This window comes from Saccostrea cucullata, unplaced genomic scaffold (genome assembly GCF_032062105.1).
Source record: "Saccostrea cucullata isolate Sc308-1 unplaced genomic scaffold, CSIRO_AGI_Scuc_v1 ctg317, whole genome shotgun sequence".
Taxonomy (NCBI): domain Eukaryota; kingdom Metazoa; phylum Mollusca; class Bivalvia; order Ostreida; family Ostreidae; genus Saccostrea; species Saccostrea cuccullata.
Genome location: NW_026933753.1, coordinates 172,677 through 193,662, shown reverse-complemented (window position 1 = coordinate 193,662; position 20,986 = coordinate 172,677). Strand labels below are relative to the sequence as shown.

General features: G+C 32.2%; 1 protein-coding gene and 1 long non-coding RNA gene across 2 annotated transcripts in view; both read left to right on the top strand.

The window, feature by feature from the left end:
- The window catches only part of LOC134239251 (uncharacterized), a 32,607-nt gene extending 29,030 nt beyond the window's left edge, over nt 1-3,577 (top strand). Inside the window, exon 4 of the long non-coding RNA XR_009986190.1 lies at nt 3,507-3,577. This is a non-coding gene — a long non-coding RNA (uncharacterized LOC134239251). The remainder of the gene's footprint in view (nt 1-3,506) is intronic.
- A 2,925-nt stretch (nt 3,578-6,502) lies between these two features.
- The window catches only part of LOC134239283 (histone deacetylase 4-like), a 39,369-nt gene continuing 24,885 nt past the window's right edge, over nt 6,503-20,986 (top strand). Inside the window, exons 1-2 of the mRNA XM_062721463.1 lie at nt 6,503-6,591; nt 19,397-19,571. Coding sequence (XP_062577447.1) covers nt 6,503-6,591; nt 19,397-19,571 — 264 coding nt within the window. The remainder of the gene's footprint in view (nt 6,592-19,396; nt 19,572-20,986) is intronic.

Below are 20,986 nucleotides of genomic sequence, written 5' to 3'. Positions count from 1 at the left end.
AGAGAAATATGGGTTTGTAGCAATTTGATTTCATGCTTTTGAGTAGTTATGCATTTGAAATTTAACATTTTGTGGTGGTCATTAATTCGAGGGTCTCTCCATTTATCCTTGAAAACAACGAAAATTGAAACCCCGCAAAAATTAGTGATTTCACTGTTTATGTATATATTAGGTATTTTGATTTGTATCTAATGTAATTATCAGAGTTGGAGATTTGACCATATATTTACAATTGTTTGCATACAAAAAAAAATCATAAAAATTTACATGAAATAAGCTGTATGTACTTTTAATAGATTTTTAATTTAGATAGATTACTAAGCAAGTGCAGGTCTGGAAATATTTACAATATTTATCATACCTGTAATGTCGATATTCTTATAATTTAGTGCAGGTAATAAGCTAAGATCAGAAATTTTTACAGTTTTGTACCTCAAATACACCTGATGACATGCAAGATTGTTTTTAGAATTTATTTGTCAAAGAAAAAAAAAAGAAAACATCTTGATTTAAAATGCCGATCTTGGATAAAAAATTTGACGGAAAGCTTGATCATAATGTTGCTGCATCAAAAGACTGTTTACTAGAAAAACGCGGATCTATTTCGTGCTGACGTGAGGAACATTGTCATCGTGTGATTCGCACTTTGTCACTAACAATTAACGATGATGTCATATTTGTCTCATATTTTCAAAGAGGAGTCATGAAATAAACACTCAGTACAATGGTCTCTGTTCTTTGAATATTATTAGCCTGACATTGGAAGGATAAAGTAGGATAATTAGAAACCGCTGTCGACATAATGGGCTACAGAGTTCAAGCAAGGTTTCTGTCGACAGTGTGTAAAAAAAAAAATTATATACCATATTGCTTTTTTTCTTTTTAAAAGCAAAGCACTAACTTAGCAATAAAAAGGTAACTTTTAGTGAAATTAATTTTTGGAGCAATTTATTTCATGAAAAATGCAGAGAACTATAAGTCTGATATATCGTGATATGATGGAGCAAATGCATTGTGAATTTGAAAAGTCTTTATTTCAACTTATGTTGAGTTCCACTTGTATATAATCCAGGACTGTTAGGAAAGATGATAGATAGATCTTCACATTTCATTTTTACACAAATCAAAATCACCATGAGGGACGATACAGGTAGTTCAGTGGTGAACTAACGTTTTAAGTATCAAATACTGGTAAGATGAGGGTCACATGATTTTAGAGGAGTGATCTAAGGTTGCCCTCCCTCTGTTCATGCATAAAATTTTTGGAATGTTACACACTAGCAATTTTTCAAAAGAAATAACAAACAATCTGAGCAAGTAACCCTCTGATAGAGGCGTAAGTTGGCAGTAAAATGTCTTTTTGTCTTGAAAATGAAAGAATCAGTTAATAGTCATTTATTATTGAGAGAGTTATCTCTCTTATCCAAGGAGGGATTTACCTTAACATTTGATGACACTGTGTAGATGGATAGATTATGCTACAGGGATCTGATTGAATTTGTACCATTAATGTATTGATATAAAATGAAATATGCTCTCAAAATTTCTGAGGGTGGTCAAATTGAAATATGATCTGCCGGACTTATTGAAATAAGCTTATTAAATGAAAAAGTTCTTAACCTTACATAGTTGAAGTATATTGAATTAATTTTAAATGTCAATTTAAGAAGTAATCTTCAATAAAGTCTATATATAACACCTAATTTTAAACAATCAAGGCATAGAGCATCGTATGATTTCATTTCGTTCTTATACGATTATGGACCAAGATATCACACACCCAGAATAAACGGATAAAACTCAGCTATTTACCAAGATCGTGGCTTTTCATTCTTTGATGCTGGAATATTGACCATGATTGAAAAAGAGAAATTTTCTAAAGATAGCAAAATTGATCGGTTGTTATACATGCACAACCAATAACCGGTGTGTCATAAATAGAATGTGTGTTGATTTCCAAAGTATTTATCAGTCTGTTTGGGTACAGCGTAGCTAGGATTGGTATATTTTTTTATGTGCTGGTGTTTTCCAATACGATGTGTGGGTTTTAGAGAATTGTGTTAATTTATCCTTTTGTGTTAATAATAGTAGGCTTTAATTAATAGAGAGATATTAATATTGATGACGGTTTGATTAGGATATTTGTCTTTTCGCTGTTTGGATTATTCATGACTGTAAAGTAAGTATAATAGATACGTGTTTCCTGTATCTTCATAAAGTACCTATTATAGGGTTATCAAACTTATATTGGTGAATATTGGCAGGAGTTGGCTGTACAAATGCAAAAACTTGCAAGTGCATTTGTAAAACCAACCAGTACTTATGTTGTATACAAATTATTACATATTCCTCTATACTGTATACATGGTTATTTTCACCCTAGTGTGTTATTTTTGCCCTTTCACACTTGGAAACAATTTTGCCCCATTTTAAATTCGGCCGGTCCTAGTTATGTTTAAGAAATTATACTGTATTCTTTGAATTCATCCTCTTTTAAATTCACCCAAAGAAAGCAAGCTGAAAGGGGCCAAAATAAAATGGGGGCAAAAATTTCCCTGTATACAGTATATTGCAGTATTAATGTACTACATGCATATGTTTTGAAACACAGCATTTAGAGCTTTTAACAAGGCCTTATATTAGGTCTTTATCAGTTGACCACAATCAACAACTTGGGAATAATTGCGTATAAATGTTCTGTAATTGGTCAATCTTCACTTTGCTCCTGCTGCATTGAGTGGTCACCTGAGAAGGAATCTACTCTGAAAATGGCTGAAAACTGGATTTGTTATTGTGCTTAATTCAGAATTTGGAAAAGGATGTAGAAAAATTGATGTTTAACAGTTTCTCAGGGTTTGGAATATTATGTGAATTCTCAGAAATCATTTTTGTGAAAAGGAAAATTCTCACAGGTATTTATGTAAGTGGGAAAATTTATGGTTATATGATGACAAGTTTATTTACTATCATGACATAGACATTTTTCTGATTTAACATTCAAAAAGAATCACTACTGAGTTTTGAAATCCATTTTGATGGGCTCATATCTTATTTAACTAAGCCATTGGCACTAGTTTATCTTGTCTGAATGAGCATTACATTCTAAAGTCATACTGTACATCCGTTTGTTTTTTTTTCGCATGTTGAAAATTTTGCGAAAAAGGGGCAAATTTGTACAGTTTTTATTTTGCGTAATTAATTTTTTACAATTTAAGATTTTTTTTTCAAGAAAAGGTACTGTTTTTTTGTATGTCACAATATAGCTGACATAATTTCTGCATGTTTCATTTTTTGCGAATTAAAAATGATATTGCAGAAAAAGCGAAAATAGATCATTGCAGAAAAAACCCCATATAAATGGTATACTTATTTCACCTGTTAAGTTTTATATGTGTTTCTATCTAATCTTATGATGATGAAAGGAGCAATTTATTGCAGAATAATATCTGCATGCAGTATTTCCTTGATCTTCAGCAATACTTATAAAAACTTGTTTTATTTTTCAGATCCACTGGGGCCAAGTGATAGTCGGATGGACATCAATAGTCATTTTACACCAATACGCAAAGCAGGTATGTAACATATGCATCTGAAACAGTACACAAGTTCAAAGTAGATTAGACATGCAGAGTCGCAATACACAAAGTAGGTTAGACATGCATAGTCACAATACACAAAGTAGGTTAGACATGCAGAGTCACAATACACAAAGTAGGTTAGACAAACATAGTCACAATACACAAAGTAGGTTAGACATACAAAGTCACAATACACAAAGTAGGTTAGGCATGCAAAGTCACAACACACAAAGTAGGTTAGACAAACATAGTCACAATACACAAAGTAGGTTAGGCAAACATAGTAGCAATACACAAAGTAGGTTAGACATACAAAGTCACAACACACAAAGTAGGTTAGACAAACATAGTCACAATACACAAAGTAGGTTAGACATGCAGAGTCACAACACACAAAGTAGGTTAAACATGCATAGTCACAATACACAGAAAAAGTATGTAACATACACATCTGAAACAGTACAATACACAAAGTAGGTTAGACATGTATTTTCACAACATGCAAAGCAGGTTAGTCATACATATATAACATATGCATCAGTACTATACACAAAGCAGGTTAGTCATACATATATAACATATGCATCAGTACTATACACAAAGCAGGTTAGTCATACATATATAACATATGCATCAGTACTATACACAAAGCAGGTTAGTCATACATATATAACATATGCATCAGTACTATACACAAAGCAGGTTAGTCATACATATATAACATATGCATCAGTACTATACACAAAGCAGGTTAGTCATACATATATAACATATGCATCAGTACTATACACAAAGCAGGTTAGTCATACATATATAACATATGCATCAGTACTATACACAATGCAGGTTAGTCATACATATATAACATATGCATCAGTACTATACACAAAGCAGGTTAGTCATACATATATAACATATACATCAGTACTATACACAAAGCAGGTTAGTCATACATATATAACATATACATCAGTACTATACACAAAGCAGGTTAGTCATACATATATAACATATACATCAGTACTATACACAAAGCAGGTTAGTCATACATATATAACATATTCATCAGTACTATACACAAAGCAGGTTAGTCATACATATATAACATATACATCAGTACTATACACAAAGCAGGTTAGTATACATATATAACATATGCATCAGTACTATACACAAAGCAGGTTAGTCATACATATATAACATATGCATCAGTACTATACACAAAGCAGGTTAGTCATACATATATAACATATACATCAGTACTATACACAAAGCAAGTTAGTCATACATATATAACATATACATCAGTACTATACACAAAGCAGGTTAATCATACATATATAACATATGCATCAGTACTATACACAAAGCAGGTTAATCATACATATATAACATATGCATCAGTACTATACACAAAGCAGGTTAATCATACATATATAACATATGCATCAGTACTATACACAAAGCAAGTTAGTCATACATATATAACATATGCATCAGTACTATACACAAAGCAGGTTAGTCATACATATATAACATATGCATCAGTACTATACACAAAGCAGGTTAGTCATACATATATAACATATGCATCAGTACTATACACAAAGCAGGTTAGTCATACATATATAACATATGCATCAGTACTATACACAAAGCAGGTTAGTCATACATATATAACATATGCATCAGTACTATACACAAAGCAGGTTAGTCATACATATATAACATATGCATCAGTACTATACACAATGCAGGTTAGTCATACATATATAACATATGCATCAGTACTATACACAAAGCAGGTTAGTCATACATATATAACATATACATCAGTACTATACACAAAGCAGGTTAGTCATACATATATAACATATACATCAGTACTATACACAAAGCAGGTTAGTCATACATATATAACATATACATCAGTACTATACACAAAGCAGGTTAGTCATACATATATAACATATACATCAGTACTATACACAAAGCAGGTTAGTCATACATATATAACATATACATCAGTACTATACACAAAGCAGGTTAGTCATACATATATAACATATGCATCAGTACTATACACAAAGCAGGTTAGTCATACATATATAACATATGCATCAGTACTATACACAAAGCAGGTTAGTCATACATATATAACATATACATCAGTACTATACACAAAGCAAGTTAGTCATACATATATAACATATACATCAGTACTATACACAAAGCAGGTTAATCATACATATATAACATATGCATCAGTACTATACACAAAGCAGGTTAATCATACATATATAACATATGCATCAGTACTATACACAAAGCAGGTTAATCATACATATATAACATATGCATCAGTACTATACACAAAGCAAGTTAGTCATACATATATAACATATGCATCAGTACTATACACAAAGCAGGTTAGTCATACATATATAACATATGCATCAGTACTATACACAAAGCAGGTTAGTCATACATATATAACATATGCATCAGTACTATACACAAAGCAGGTTAGTCATACATATATAACATATGCATCAGTACTATACACAAAGCAGGTTAGTCATACATATATAACATATGCATCAGTACTATACACAATGCAGGTTAGTCATACATATATAACATATGCATCAGTACTATACACAAAGCAGGTTAGTCATACATATATAACATATACATCAGTACTATACACAAAGCAAGTTAGTCATACATATATAACATATGCATCAGTACTATACACAAAGCAAGTTAGTCATACATATATAACATATGCATCAGTACTATACACAAAGCAAGTTAGTCATACAAAGTCACAATACGCAGAGAAAGTCAAACATAGTCACAACATTCTAAGAAAGTATGTAACATGCATCAGTACATAGTACATTATGCAAAACAGGTTAGTCATGGCCACACTAGGCAAAGAACTGGTATTGTTCAGTCTTCACGAAAACTCACTGGTCCGAAGACCGAGGCTAGTGAATTTTGATGTCGGGTCAGTGAAAATCAAAATTCAAGAAGTCCGATGGCTTGTTGATTATAAAAATTATACACACTCAATATATTTTTTAACTGTCTTACTTGCGTAAATTTCATTAATATATAAAATAAAAAGAACAAGCACATGTTGTTGAATTGTATTATTATAAACCTGTTATAACATGGATGTATTACGTAACAACCGGAACTAGCTAGTAACTATTAACTAGTACGTAAAATGTGCGTAGTTCCAACGAACAACTTACCAAAACGCGACAAAGGATAAAAAATGGCGGCATTTCAAAAGTTGAAGTACGTAAACATGTATAAATTTACAGTTATGAAAATTTATTTATTTTATTTTTTTTTTAATTAAGGGGCCAGTAAAAATTTTGGTGGGCCAGTAAATTTTGAAAGTTCACTGGTCCGGCTGGCCAGTTAGTTTGAAAAGTTTTCGTGAAGACTGATTGTTATGCACAGGTACAATATGCAAAGCTGGTATATAAGGCAAAGGTACAGTATACAAAGCAGCTATGTGATGCATAGATACAATACACATATAAGGGTTGGGTGTAGGCCCAATAATTAAAGCAAATATTACAGCAGCGCTTTCACAAAAGTGTTAGGTATAATTGCAATAAAAGTGAAGCAAGTACAGTCCAACATTGCTATCTTGAACTCAAAGGGGCTGAGAAAAAATGAGAGATAACCAAGGATTCAAGATATCAAGGATAAAAGTAATTGGGACATCAAAATGACTAGGGCTGGGTATTGGCCCGAGATTTTGTATTGCGATATATTGCGATATTTGTAACTGTATTGCGATATGTATTGCAATATTTTCAGTGTAATTTAAATGGCATTTTCTTCCTAAATTTGCTTTAATTTACACACAGAATGTACATATCTATGATAAGTAACCAACACTGACAAAAAAATTGTTGATTTCATTAAAGTTATGCTCTGAAATGTTCCCACAAAACAACTTCTGTTGTACTGTTCGGCTTAATAACAAACTTTCATTAGTCCATTTTGATATTTAATGACAAAATTCCTTAATCTAAGCATATTGCCAATATATCGATATTACAAAATCGTATTGCGATACGATATATTTTGTCATTGTATTGCAATATATTGAAATATCGATATTATTGCCCAGCCCTAAAAATGACTTTGACTTATCTGTGGTATTCAAGATAGCCGTGTTTGAGATATCGAAGTTCGGCTGTATTTCTTACTCCATTAGAGTACAGAAGCAGGTCATATCAGACTTAGCCGCTATAACCAAAACATAGCTAGCAAGGGTACCTCGTAGCTATATCTGACTTAAGTGGAAAAGGCATTCTTTTATGTTCTGTTGTAAACATTGTAGCAGGAACAGTCCGGCCTGTAATTTTGGTGAAATTTAAGTTCTATACATGTGTAAATTGAGGTCTAAAATTCACATCTGACAGCTGGTGGTCAAAATTGTCTATAATTACTAATTTATAGTCGAAGAAGTAATTAGTATTCAATGATTCAGGTTGTACCAGTGTAAATGAGGGGTGATGTAATTGTTCTTGGACAGGAACTTGGACATAAGAGTCCCATTAAATATTCATTTCTCATGTTACCAAACATTATTTATACTGATGGACAGTAATCATTTCCTCAAACGTATGATGACTTACAGAAAATTAATGTACGCGTATTAATTATAATTTGATTTCAATAGTATATGTGTAATTTTTATTGCATGCAGAGTTTTTTTGGTTATTTTAGTGCATCGACGTTCATTAGATATGGGAGAAACTGATTTAATTGCATAATCTTTAATTGAATAATGATAATTATGAAGATATACTAATAAGAAATTAAGGAAAAGGCATATCAAGACTTATAAATCTTATATTAGGAATCAAAATGATTTGAAGTTCGATAATCTGGTATTGTTTTATGTACGTACATGTAGGAGTAACAAATACTAAAAAACAATATTAAGCCTTATTTTTTGTTGGGCTTTATGTAAATTCTAGGAAAAAAAGTTTTCTGTACCAACTACAATAGGATATGTAAACAAATATGTGTTAAATAAAAGAAATGTTTTATTTAAATAGAGGCCGTGAAGGCCAATTGACTAAGAGGTCCCTTGTTTATTTACATTAAGCCTTTTCTGTTGTAGAAAAAGTTATTGTTATCAAAAATGACATTTCAGCAGAGTAAACTATGTTTAACAATGCAAGGTCTGTAAATACTGAAACGTACGTCATAGAAATATATATTTTTTAAATAGAACAATTAGCGAGATGAAGTGTTTACTGCCGATGATAGCTCTCCCATAGTTCCTTATAGTCAAAGAGTTTTGGGAATTTGTGTTGTTATAGCCTTGCGATCACTTACGTGCTTGAGAGGGGGGCCAGTGACGTTTTTTGAAGGGAAGAGTGCTTTTGGTAATGTGTTGATTGACATGAATCACTTAGGAGCCCGTTATCTCCCAGCATACACTTGTCCCGCTCTCTTATCTTATCTCCTATGTAAGGAGGCATATATAGTCATCGAAAAATTACAAGGACACACAGGGAAATGTAATTTAAATCATTTTGAAAACAAAACAGGATAGAAAGAAAGATTGAATTGTTTATTTTTAGTGCAAAATAAAAGGGTGCATGATTGTATACAATGGTCAATTATTTTTCCCCATAAATTTCAGATGGTGAAAATGAATTTAACATATACCCTATCATAAAAAAGAGCTATAAGAATACCTCAGTCTAAAGTGCTAATTATTCTGCTGCGGGCTAATTAGCTATCTCGGAGATCATTTGATGTGGACCCCTTAGGCCCTACATAAAGAAGAGGGTGGGTGGGGGTGTTCAGAGTATAGTGGTTTGAAGGTTAGGGTGTAAATTTTAGACTTATTCGTGTAGGCATTTATTTAATCACTGGGAAGATTTGTTATTAAATAAGTTTTATTTTAAATGTTATTTTATTTTTCTTTTCCACTAAAAAGGATGAAATCAAAGAAAAAAGAAATGAGAAAAAACATCTCTAATTCAAAATTCATAATCTCATCTTCTCCTAAACTTTAAAGACTTAATTATTTGGACTTATTTGTTGAATTCTTTTAATTCTATAAAGGGAAGTGGCGTAATCTTCTAAGTAGGGAAATGTTTTCTAAAAAAGAAAAAAAAATTGTTCCTTCTATGTGTTTAGATAATTAAAATAAGATATATCGGTACATGTTGATTCCAGCGAATTTAGAGCTGAGATGCTCTGTGTGAGGCCATCCTTAACAAATTGTTTGTTTGGAATTGCCGCCTGAAGGGTTTCAGACACAGGAGGGAGGGAGGGAAATTTTTTTTTTTTAATTAAAAACCTAATTTTACATAGATCTGACACTATATTTCAGTGTTTTGTATGTGATACATGTAATAGGCAAAAAATTGATTAAATAAAAAAAAATCTTCCTACTTTTGGTCATTAAAATTTTTTCAGGAGGGGGGTATTTCAATGAGGCGGGAGGCAATTCCAAACAAACTATAATTTTATTTTGGCCTGATTTTGACACGTGCTCTTTGACTTGCTTGATCGTTGTCACATTGAAATTTTTTTGGGGAAAAATTGAATCAAGTAGGTTTTAGATTATGTCCATTTTCTTTATGTGGACATTAAAGGCTTAAGATACATTTATTTTATGTATTTTGTTTTTATGCAAGATCTGACTGTGTTGACTGTTACTGGTGAGTGTCGTATTTCAAGTACAGGATTAATTAAAATCACTAGTTTGTTCAATCACAACTCAGAAATTAGACCACTAGCTCTCAATGATTGTGTCTGATGGTGACAGAGAAAACTTAAACCACACACACACGTCTTGATGGATGGTGACGAAAATTATATTTCAAGATCAGAGGAGGATATGGCTAGTGGTATAAAACCCCAAACTTAGAGAAAATTTGTCAACCCGGAAACCTTGTTCTTCATACCGCTGACGTCAAGAGAACGACCCCCCTTGAAATGAGAGCTTGTTTTGAATATTTGTCAAGGACTCACACATTCCAATTTAAATACAAGTTTATCAATAGGGAAAGTCAGAAAATAACATTAAAGAATTACATTTTATTTCTATATATATGGCTTACTACCTTGATTGTGAATTTTTCAAAAATGGTAGACCAAAGTTTGTGTTTTTAAAATAAATTTTCTTTTCACTAGGATATGCAGCTAGAACTTTTGAGTGATTACTTTCACTATGACACAGTGTTCTGTTCATCCATAAAATACTCATGAAGCTATAAAATTATTTTGTTAAACTGAAACTATTTTTTCCCATATACCTGCATTGAAGTTATTTGCCATTTTATTTGAAAGAGGGATTCAAAACTTCGATTTTTTATTTCTCAACAAAATATCAAATATGTAAGCACTTGTTTATTAAAATGTCTTTATGTCAAAGTTTTATTTTTTTTAAATGTTATGGTACATTAAAATTATCACCCTTTAAAAGCTCAAAGTGAAATGAAGAACTGTCTTATTCTTTCTGTTTTTTACAACCTTTAAAGATTAATAATTGAATGACGTCTTGTTCATCTCCTGCGTAGGGCTATGTTTAGAGCGTCTGCTCTAGAGTCGCAGAATAAGGAGTTGATCCTCATGTTGCGGGTTTGAATCCCACTGTGGACATGGAGACCGGTCCTTTGGATGATACCGTATAAACTGAAGTCACGTGTCGCAGTAGGTGCAGGCACGAAAAATATCCCTCACTGCTCAAAAGCCCTGGGTGCTGAGTATAGGGTCTAAATTTGCAGCCCTCCACCGGCAAGTGGTGGTGTCTCCAATTGAGTGAAAAATTCTTGAAAGGGACGTTAAACAACAAATAAAAAACATAGTGTTCATCAATTACTTTCTCCCTCCTGTAATTTCACATCATTTCATGAGAGCTTACTGTGTTAATGAATTAAATTCTAATAACAATTAACACCCCTAACTCAACCTCATTTATGAAATAATGAAATATCTTTATCATTTAGTGGGTAGTCATTTTACTGATATAAGATATTATAAATAACTTGATATAACATAACATGATATTGTTTGAAATGTCTCTTGTTATTAATTGATGCCATGGCCTTGAAGTTTTTAATGGCCTAGCTGTGTTCTTGTTGTGAAATATCCGCCACTGTTTAATTCTATACAGCTGTCTGCCGAATGAAAATTCCCCTCACTATTTACAAGTTCTGCGGTCACGGGTCAGCGAGCATGACCGAGTTTTTAATGCTGCTCCGTTTAAATACCACATCGTGCATTTATAATGATATGTATATACACTCCACTGATGAGAACTGGAGCATGCATTTACGTAAGAAACAACACACTCTTGTAATCGCCAATCAAGCACGTTATACTCAATAGTTCATCTGACGGCAGGCCTACAAACATCAGAGGAGGGAAATAGGGAAAGAAAAAATTTCAGCGGCTTGACATTTTGCAGAATTTTTAACTTTTTGTACTTCTTTGCATTAGAATTATCTGTGACAGTCGTTGGAGCTTTGATAAAGTTCATGTAGAGGGGAGATAGTAGACTTTTGTGATTTCCCTTGCTTGGGAGACAAGTGGAGTTTTTTTTGGGGGGTGCTTTTTGTGAGACTTAGGATTGAAGGATTAACAGCATGTTGCACTTTAACCCCCGGCTTTTCTTTGGTAAGTTTTTCTTTTTTTATGGGCATGTTTAATCTGTCATGTTTAAATTCTGCCATTGAAAAATACAGGTATAAAGCAAGCAATTAAGTAGTGTCACTTAATCAAGTTTCTTACTTAAAAATTTTTAATTTTCTTGACATGTTTTGTTTATATATAGTTTTTTAATGAAAATCTCTCACAAGTTGCTGCGTCACCATAACTGAACAAAAAATTGTAAACAAGTTGATGAGGATTTGTTTGTAAAGCATAATGCTTCCAAATTCCTGTCTATAACCTGTTATACTTTTTTTGAACTTAATTGGTTTAAATTTTTATAAATCTTTCTGCTTTTTGTAAGGGTGACTTTTTTTAATGTATTTTATATATTTGTATATATATATCCAGTATTTAATGTGTGACCTTTTACGTGATATGCCATTTAACCTGGCAAGGTCTCCAGAAAAAAAAAGATATGGTGATTTTTTTTTAGCATACTTCCACATTTTTCATAAGTTCTTGATTTTTTTTGTGAGGGAGGGGTGGAAGGCAAGAAGGCGGGGGGATTAGGGTGGGGATTTTATTTGTTAGAGGATTTGTTTCAAAAGTATTTAGAGACTGTAGTGAATTTGTATGATATGGTTTATAAATTGCACATTAAAGTTTTGTTTTGAATGCACTGTGAATGAACTATTTAATTTAAATTTAGTACACAATGACGATAGGTATATATAATAATAACCAAAGAGTATTAATTCAGTCACACAATCACACAGTCTAAACAATGGGAAACAATTGTAGAGCGTTAAAGAGTGTTAACTTTAAACCTCGTAAAATTCATTGTATATTAATTAAAAGGTCATCTGTGATGTTTCCCTGTGCTACGGTCAATATCTACATATAAAAACCAGCCTTTTATGCTCTTGTGTCTTATATGTTTGTCTTTGAGAACCTTTTAATCTTCTTATAATAGCGAAGGCTGACCGTAGTTTGGTTGAAGTAAATACAAATGTATGTTCAATATTTATATGTACTTTAACCTAATAAGGCATTAAGTAATTTTTTTTTTCTCTCAATATTATTCAACATATTGTAACTGGTTGTTTTACAATAATATGCATGAAGTTTGAAACTTACGATTGACATTTCGATGTGTAAATTCAAAAGTGATAGGTTCACATTATGCATAAAATGGCCCTCAGTTTTATTGTTTATAGACCAATTAATCATCAAATATTGAGCTTGGAGATATTTGATGCTTTAATTCCTATAAAAAAAAAAAGTTCCTTATCAAAGTTCACACTGCAATAAATTTCACAGAAAAAGTGTCAATTCTGATTACTTTGAACAAAAAAATTTTAATATGTCACCCTATGCAGCCCTGACACCAAAAGTAAAATATGACCTGTAAAAGTCAAATCAGTATGTATTGAGTAATAAACCATATTTGTTTATTAATTGTGATACATTAAGACATAGATTTGTATTTATGATATCAATACTGCAGTTTTCGGGAGTCTACCATCTGATACATATAAGATTTTAGGAAAAAATAATTAGCCACATTTGGTTCTTATGTCCTTTTCTTGTCAAGTCTAATATACATATGTCCTTTTCTGTGCTTAGCATGTGTCAAAAATGTCAATAAATGTTTTAATTATTAGGACAGTCAGATTTTTAGTCAGGTTTCACTCAATAATATTCTTTATACATCCCTGATTTAAATAGATGGTTAATTGTACACATTATATCACCAAAGTAGAAAGAGTAGCGTTGTATAATTTATGGATACCACTTAGTCTGAGTCAGATGTTGAAAATAATAATGCATTTGATTATGAACGTGATATTTTATCATACATACTTCAAAGCACTTGTATGAATATAAATTTCTCCTGATGACATAAACTTCTACAGATTACCAACTGTTAATCTATGTATATTCACCATAATGTCTATACTAGATTAAGATTGATCCATACTTATTTAGACATGCAGGTTATTTAATTATTAAAATACAAGACTTCTGATTGTAAAGTTGACCAATTTTCTTTATAATATTTAGACTTGACACAAATTACTTTTAGTATAAAATTGTAATTTTTTCGAAGAGTTATTTGTCACTGCATTTTTAGTTCTTTGATTATAATTGTTAGTATAGTTTTAGTCCCAAGGTTGCTCATAAATGATGTATTTGTACGTGATTCTTTTTTTTGCACCTTTTGAAGAAACGTTTTTAGCCGATTTGTTTGTTTTTTTTTTTTTTAAGTTCTTGCACTTAAAATAATCGTAGGAGAATTTGGATTGATTCTCCCTTGTTGATTGATTGTCGTAAACTAAAGCTGGTTCAATTTTCCGAAAACATTTTCAGACACATTCTTATGGCTTGAAATATGTATTTGTTCAAACAAAGCTCTCAAGATTATACATTGAAGACCGATTAATATGCTAAATAAATGCTTTCAAATTCTACTTTGCATGCAGGTTGATACTAAAGGTGATTAAACCCCATGAACATATATTTCGGTAGGCCTCGTAAATCATCAAGGGGCCATGAAAAATAAAGGAGAGTGCCAATTTTGAGATGTCACTTGTTTCCACAGAAAGTAAATAGTATGTAAATTACATGCAATGCACGGCAAAGCATGACCACATCTGCACTGGACTTTAAAGTTTTTGTGTACAAGGTAAGGCATTGTTGTGGACTGGAAAATTAAGCCAGCTTCTTTGGTGACAACAGTTTTAGTTATATAATAGTCTAGAATTGTTATACCAAATTTAGATCAGCAAAATATATTCTCAGTTTAACTGTATGTAGAACAACAATGGTTACTTTTTTTAAAAATCTGAAATTGATTTGAAAAAAAAAAGACTTTTTTTCAATAAATGGAAATTCTTGTGGAAGTTTGTTTTTTTTGTTGTTTTTTTTTTTTTTTGGGGGGGGGGGGCACAACTTGGTTAAATCATGCAGTCTTGTTTTTGTAATCCAGTTGTTCTGTTTAGCATCATTTCCTTATAATACTAAAAGTACACAAGAAACAGCATGGATTTAGTACATTTTTTGTGGTTGATACGTTATATATGTTAATTAATATCCAATAGCCTCATTAATGGGAAACATTGTATAGACATTGACAACTGATTATGTTAATTATTATTAATTTGTAAATTATTTGTGCAAGTTTGTGGCTGTTTTTGTACAAGAACAGATTTTGGAGGAAAAATTCCAGATGATTTAAGAGTGATAAGACATGAAGTCATTTTTATGACTGCTTTAATTCGTGAAATTCCATTTTGATATTTTCATTATTTATGATGTAATGCTAAGATCAGACCAGATAGGATCGATTTTTGTCTATTTCTTGTAAAAATTGCAACATTATGATACAAATGTTTAATTTGATTATTCATGGTTGCAAATATTCATTTCTTTTTATAGTATTATCATAATCAATTTACTCTCGTATCAAATAAAGCATAAAGGCTAAAAAGTTTATCCTCCATAAAAAAGGGACATGAAATAACAAAAAAACAAGTCTGACAGAATTGGTACAATTTATTCACTCAGCATGCCAATTAAAGGCTACTTTGAAAATGCCACTGTTGGAATATAAATATTCAGTCACTCGAGTGTTTTAGTGTTTGTTAATAGCATTGTTAATAATAAGAATGCGAGGGAAGGTGGGAGGCAAAAACGTGACTTCCTCTGGAGCTTATTATTGTTTAAGAATTGGGGTATTGATTTCGGTTCTGTTGTACTGGACCGGCTGACCTACGCGTAGAGGCCTTCATGATTTATCAATGTTTACCATTCACTGAGTGTTTTCCTTTGCACCCGGAAAGTCAGGAGATTAGCGTTAAAGACCCGACATTGTCCTCATAATCTCCGAGTTTACTTCGTGTCAACATCGACTGCACTTAGATGTTTCTTCTGCAACCAGGGGTCGTCACGGCCATTTAAAAAAAAAACATTTCTTTATACAACATATACTCGCCTATAAGTCAGGACGTTTTTGAAGTTAGATTTTGGTCCATTCATTTATACTCTTTTGTACAACTTTAAGGCAAGTCCTAGAAATATTGGTCTCTTTTCTGGATAGAGAAATACACAAGAATTGGCAAAAAATGTAAAGGGGGGGGTCCTTAATTCTGTACATTGAGAAAACAAGTCAGTATCTGTGCATATGCACATGGAGTCATGATCCGAGGAAAAAAATATGATATTTTAAAGATTTTATTGTCTGCAAGCATTTGCCAATAAAAGTCCAAAAAAAAGAATAGATTATTAATTAAATCATCACGAGTTTTTACCTGTGTTTTTCAAAGAAAATAATTTGATTTGTGTATTTTTTAATAAGAGATGTATAAATTCAAAGTGACTATCTGATTTGTTATTTTTGATTCAATGGTGGTAATGCCTTAAACCAGCTCATTTGGCAGGTGTGACACACATAGGACAAGCGACTTATGTTGGCCTGTGTCTTTACACGTGTCAAGCTCGTCAATTAATATCTATGAGGTTTTGCGACATTTCCTTATGCTTGCGCTGGCATTGGTGATAATATGCAGAAATTAAAAAAAATCCTGTTGACTCTATGATAAGAGTCCTCTGTAAAAAAAAAAAATGTCAATGTCACCAGGGGATAGACCACCTTAAATTACACTGGATCACAGATTTATAGGGCCATCCACCTTAATTTTACTTTTGATCAAGATGGATTAATTCAGAAAAAATGGGGAAAACATAGAAAAAAAAGTCTTAATATACTGGTCTTACTCTTAGGACGGACTGATTATTATTGTTTTATTTTATTTTTTTTGCATGAATGAAAGTGAAACAAACAAATTAAATTGATTGAAAGGTTGCCATGTGTTTTATATTAAGCCAAATTAGGGAAAAGTTGATGTATAAAATTTAAGTGAGACATTTTAATTTGTTGTTTATGCCTAAGATTTGTCTGTTTTCATATGACGTATATGAAATGTCACTTGAGAGAAAATGACACAGTCCATTGGCAAGATTAATTGAAATAAGAGCTTTATGCTCTATTGTATGGATAATTTTTCAAATGATGGATTTAATTTTTTTTGGAACATGTTTTAATATTCACAGGAATATTCAGTAGTAATAAAAAAAAGATCAGTTATATGAACTGGGGTAATAAACAATTGTGCATATTATATTCAATAATTTTGAAACGGTTCTTAGACTAAATGGTAATAATATTGCGTACTGGTATTCACCCTAAACAGAATAAAATATCATGCTACTTTATAATACTGATGTGACCTGCTTCATTTCAGTGAATTTAAATACTAACTGGCAATTAACTCTTCTTTTTTTTCTAACAAATGATGTCAGATAATGCGTCATACTTAAACCATGAGGGTATACATGAAACAGTGTGTGTATATATATATACATAAACTTAAAGTAATAACCCTCGTAAAATTACTGGGGTTTCACCTTTTGATAAATAATGCAAAAAAAAAACCTTTTAAAACTTGAAACATTATTCAAAGAAAGGTCATATAGAGTTAGTATAATGGTAGTTGACATTGAGGAACAGGAAAGGAATTGGAATCCATGCATTTATTTTCAGCTGGCAGCTGCATGTGAATACACATCAGTACTTGCTTTTACTTGGTATCTATTTAATACTGGTACCTCAGTTCAACAAAACAGTAGAGACTGGCCTAAGTGGCCTTCTAGGTCTATTATTATTACCCTCTGACCATTCACTAAATGTATTACTTAAAAATGAAATTGAAAACTTTTTTTTATCATCTGAGTTGTAGAGAGAGGTTTCTTAAGTAGACCAAAATAAGTCTGGATGTAACATTAAAAGGATCAAGGTACACTTCCATGAAATTGTAATGAATGTTGAGTAAGACGATTAAGCCTTTTACACTTGTAATGGCATTTCGTTTTACTGTACCATTACAAGTAACTGAAAAAGAGTACTAAGAAACTCTATATCCTCACTTGACATGCGAGAGGAGTTGGTATTTACTTGAAGTGCCCCTGAATCATATTGTGGAGGATGCAGTGTCTCTTAAATCTGAACCTCTCAAGTACAGTTAAACTTCGTTATCTCGAACCTGGTGGGACCGAGAAAAAACTTCGAGATATCCGAGGATTCAAGATATCGAAGGTAAAATACTTAAAGAAAATGTGGTTGGGACTTCCAAATCACTTTGACATATCCATGGTATTCGAGATATCAGAGTTTGAGATACTGAAGTTCAACTGTATATGTAAGGAAAAACCCCGTTATAGGCCTCATCATGTTAATCTAGCAGTGCATGCATGCTGTCCTATTTTCACACCAAATTAGCACTATATATATGTGTGTCTTACTGCGAGTAAGCTGTCAGGTGAAAATTGTCATCTTTTAGAACAAAGGAATGACGTCAGCACGTTTAATTGAGGAGATTAGATTGCTGTTAATAGATAAGAATGTAATGTAATAGCTGTGATCCTTGTTTATACATACCGGTAATACGATCTTGACGATTATAAGAGCTACATTTCAGTCAGCGTACATGTAGGCAAATTATTGGATAAACTGAGGTTGAGGCTTTAGATATAAGATCCCTATGCAATGTTTAACAATAGAACCCACATGGGATTACCTACGGAAAGGGGAACAAATTCCATAATTTGCACATAATGTTTTCTGCTGTAAAAATATGATTCTTGCGTGCTAATAAATGAATGAAATCATTCCTACCTCATTTAATTCTTCTATACCCCATCCCCTCACCCAACTTGTCAAAAAGATTTTTCATCTATACGCCTCCTAATATGCCTAAGATTGAAATTGGTCAATTAATTACAAATCTATTAATGTAACTACTGTAAATAGACTTTGATGCACAAGGTGGATATAGATTAGTTTCCATCTTATAAATTTTTGTCTGAGCACAATTTTATTGAGATGTTTTGTAAAATTACATTATTTACGTTTTAACTTTAGTGCAGTGTTGCATAGCTAATGTAGCAGTAAATTTCATTTATAGGTGGACTATATACATATAACAAAAATGTGCTTCTTCATTAATTGGTATGCTATACACACAAAATACAAGAGGTATATAATGATTCTTCAGTATAGTTTCCGTTGATCATTATTTATAGAATCTGTTTCTGTTAAATTACAGAGATGACATTTTATATACAAACGTCAATGTCTTCAATGACCCCCACCTGCAGCAGGGTCTGGCCAAAATCAAGCATGAACAGGAGCTTCAGCACCAGCTGCTAATCCAGCACTACCGACAGCAGCAGCAGCAGCTAGCACAGGAGCACGAAAAACAGCTAGAGAATCATATCAAGGTAAATAGCACAGAGATTAGCTGTAGCTAGCACAGGAGCAAATGTTAAAGTAAACAGCACAGAGATAAGCTGTAGCTAGCACAAGAGCACAAGAACCAGCTAGACAATCAAGACAAGGTAAATAGCACAGAGATTAGCTGTAGCTAGCACATGAGCACAAAAAACAGCTAGAGAATCATATCAAGTTAAATAGCACAGAGATAAGCTGTAGCTAGCACATGAGCACAAAAAAACAGCTAGAGAATCATATCAAGTTAAATAGCACAGAGATAAGCTGTAGCTAGCACATGAGCACAAAAAAACAGCTAGAGAATCATATCAAGTTAAATAGCACAGAGATAAGCTGTAGCTAGCACAGGAGCACAAAAAACAGCTAGAGAAACATATCAAGGTAAATAACACAGAGATTAGCTGTAGCTAGCACATGAGCACAAAAAACAGCTAGAGAATCATATCAAGTTAAATAGCACAGAGATTAGCTGTAGCTAGCACAGGAGCACAAAAAACAGCTAGAGAATCATATCAAGGTAAATAGCACAGAGATTAGCTGTAGCTAGCACATGAGCACAAAAAAACAGCTAGAGAATTGAAGTATATAGCACAGAGATAAGCTGTAGCTAGCACAGGAGCACGAAAAACAGCTAGACAATCAAGTCAAGGTAAAGAGCACAGAGATTATCTGTCGCTAGCACAGGAGCACGAAGAACACCTAGAGAATCATATCAAGGTAAATAGCATAGAAATTAGCTGTATCTTGTATAAATAGCAGAGATATGGTGTAAGTAGCATAGGAGCAGAAGAAGCACCAATAGAGGCACATTAAGAAAGCACACAGACAAGCTGTAGCTAGCACTGGAAATGAGAAGCATTGAATAACCATATCAGGCATATAGCAGAGATCAGTTGTAGCTAGCTATTGTAGCTAGCAATATAGGGCACAAGAAAGGCCTAAAGCACATAGCATCTCTGGAAAGTAAATAGCAGATGTTAGCTAAAGCTAGCATTCTTGGGCTCAAGAAATGTTTAAAGCATAAAAACATTAGCAAATATTAGCTATAGCTATATAGAACAGAATCAGTAGAAACAGGCCATGACAGGAAAATAGATTAAACCCAGAAGTAGAAAAAAATCAAAATTTTAAGTTAATGAACTTTTTAATGAACTTTTTCATTATAAAAGCCTTTATAGCAGATGGATTAAAGCTAAAGTTAAAAAATAAATATTTTTATAACACATAAAGACATGGAATAAATGTCATAGAGGCATATCTCCTTGTTGCAGAAAGCAAACAAAAATAGCATAGTCAAATATAGCAGCTGCATTAAGATAGGAAGAGGTTATTTGTAGAATCATCCTAAAAATGCCTTAATAGGACAGAAAAAAATAGATATAATAGGAAGCTTTTTGTTTTAAAA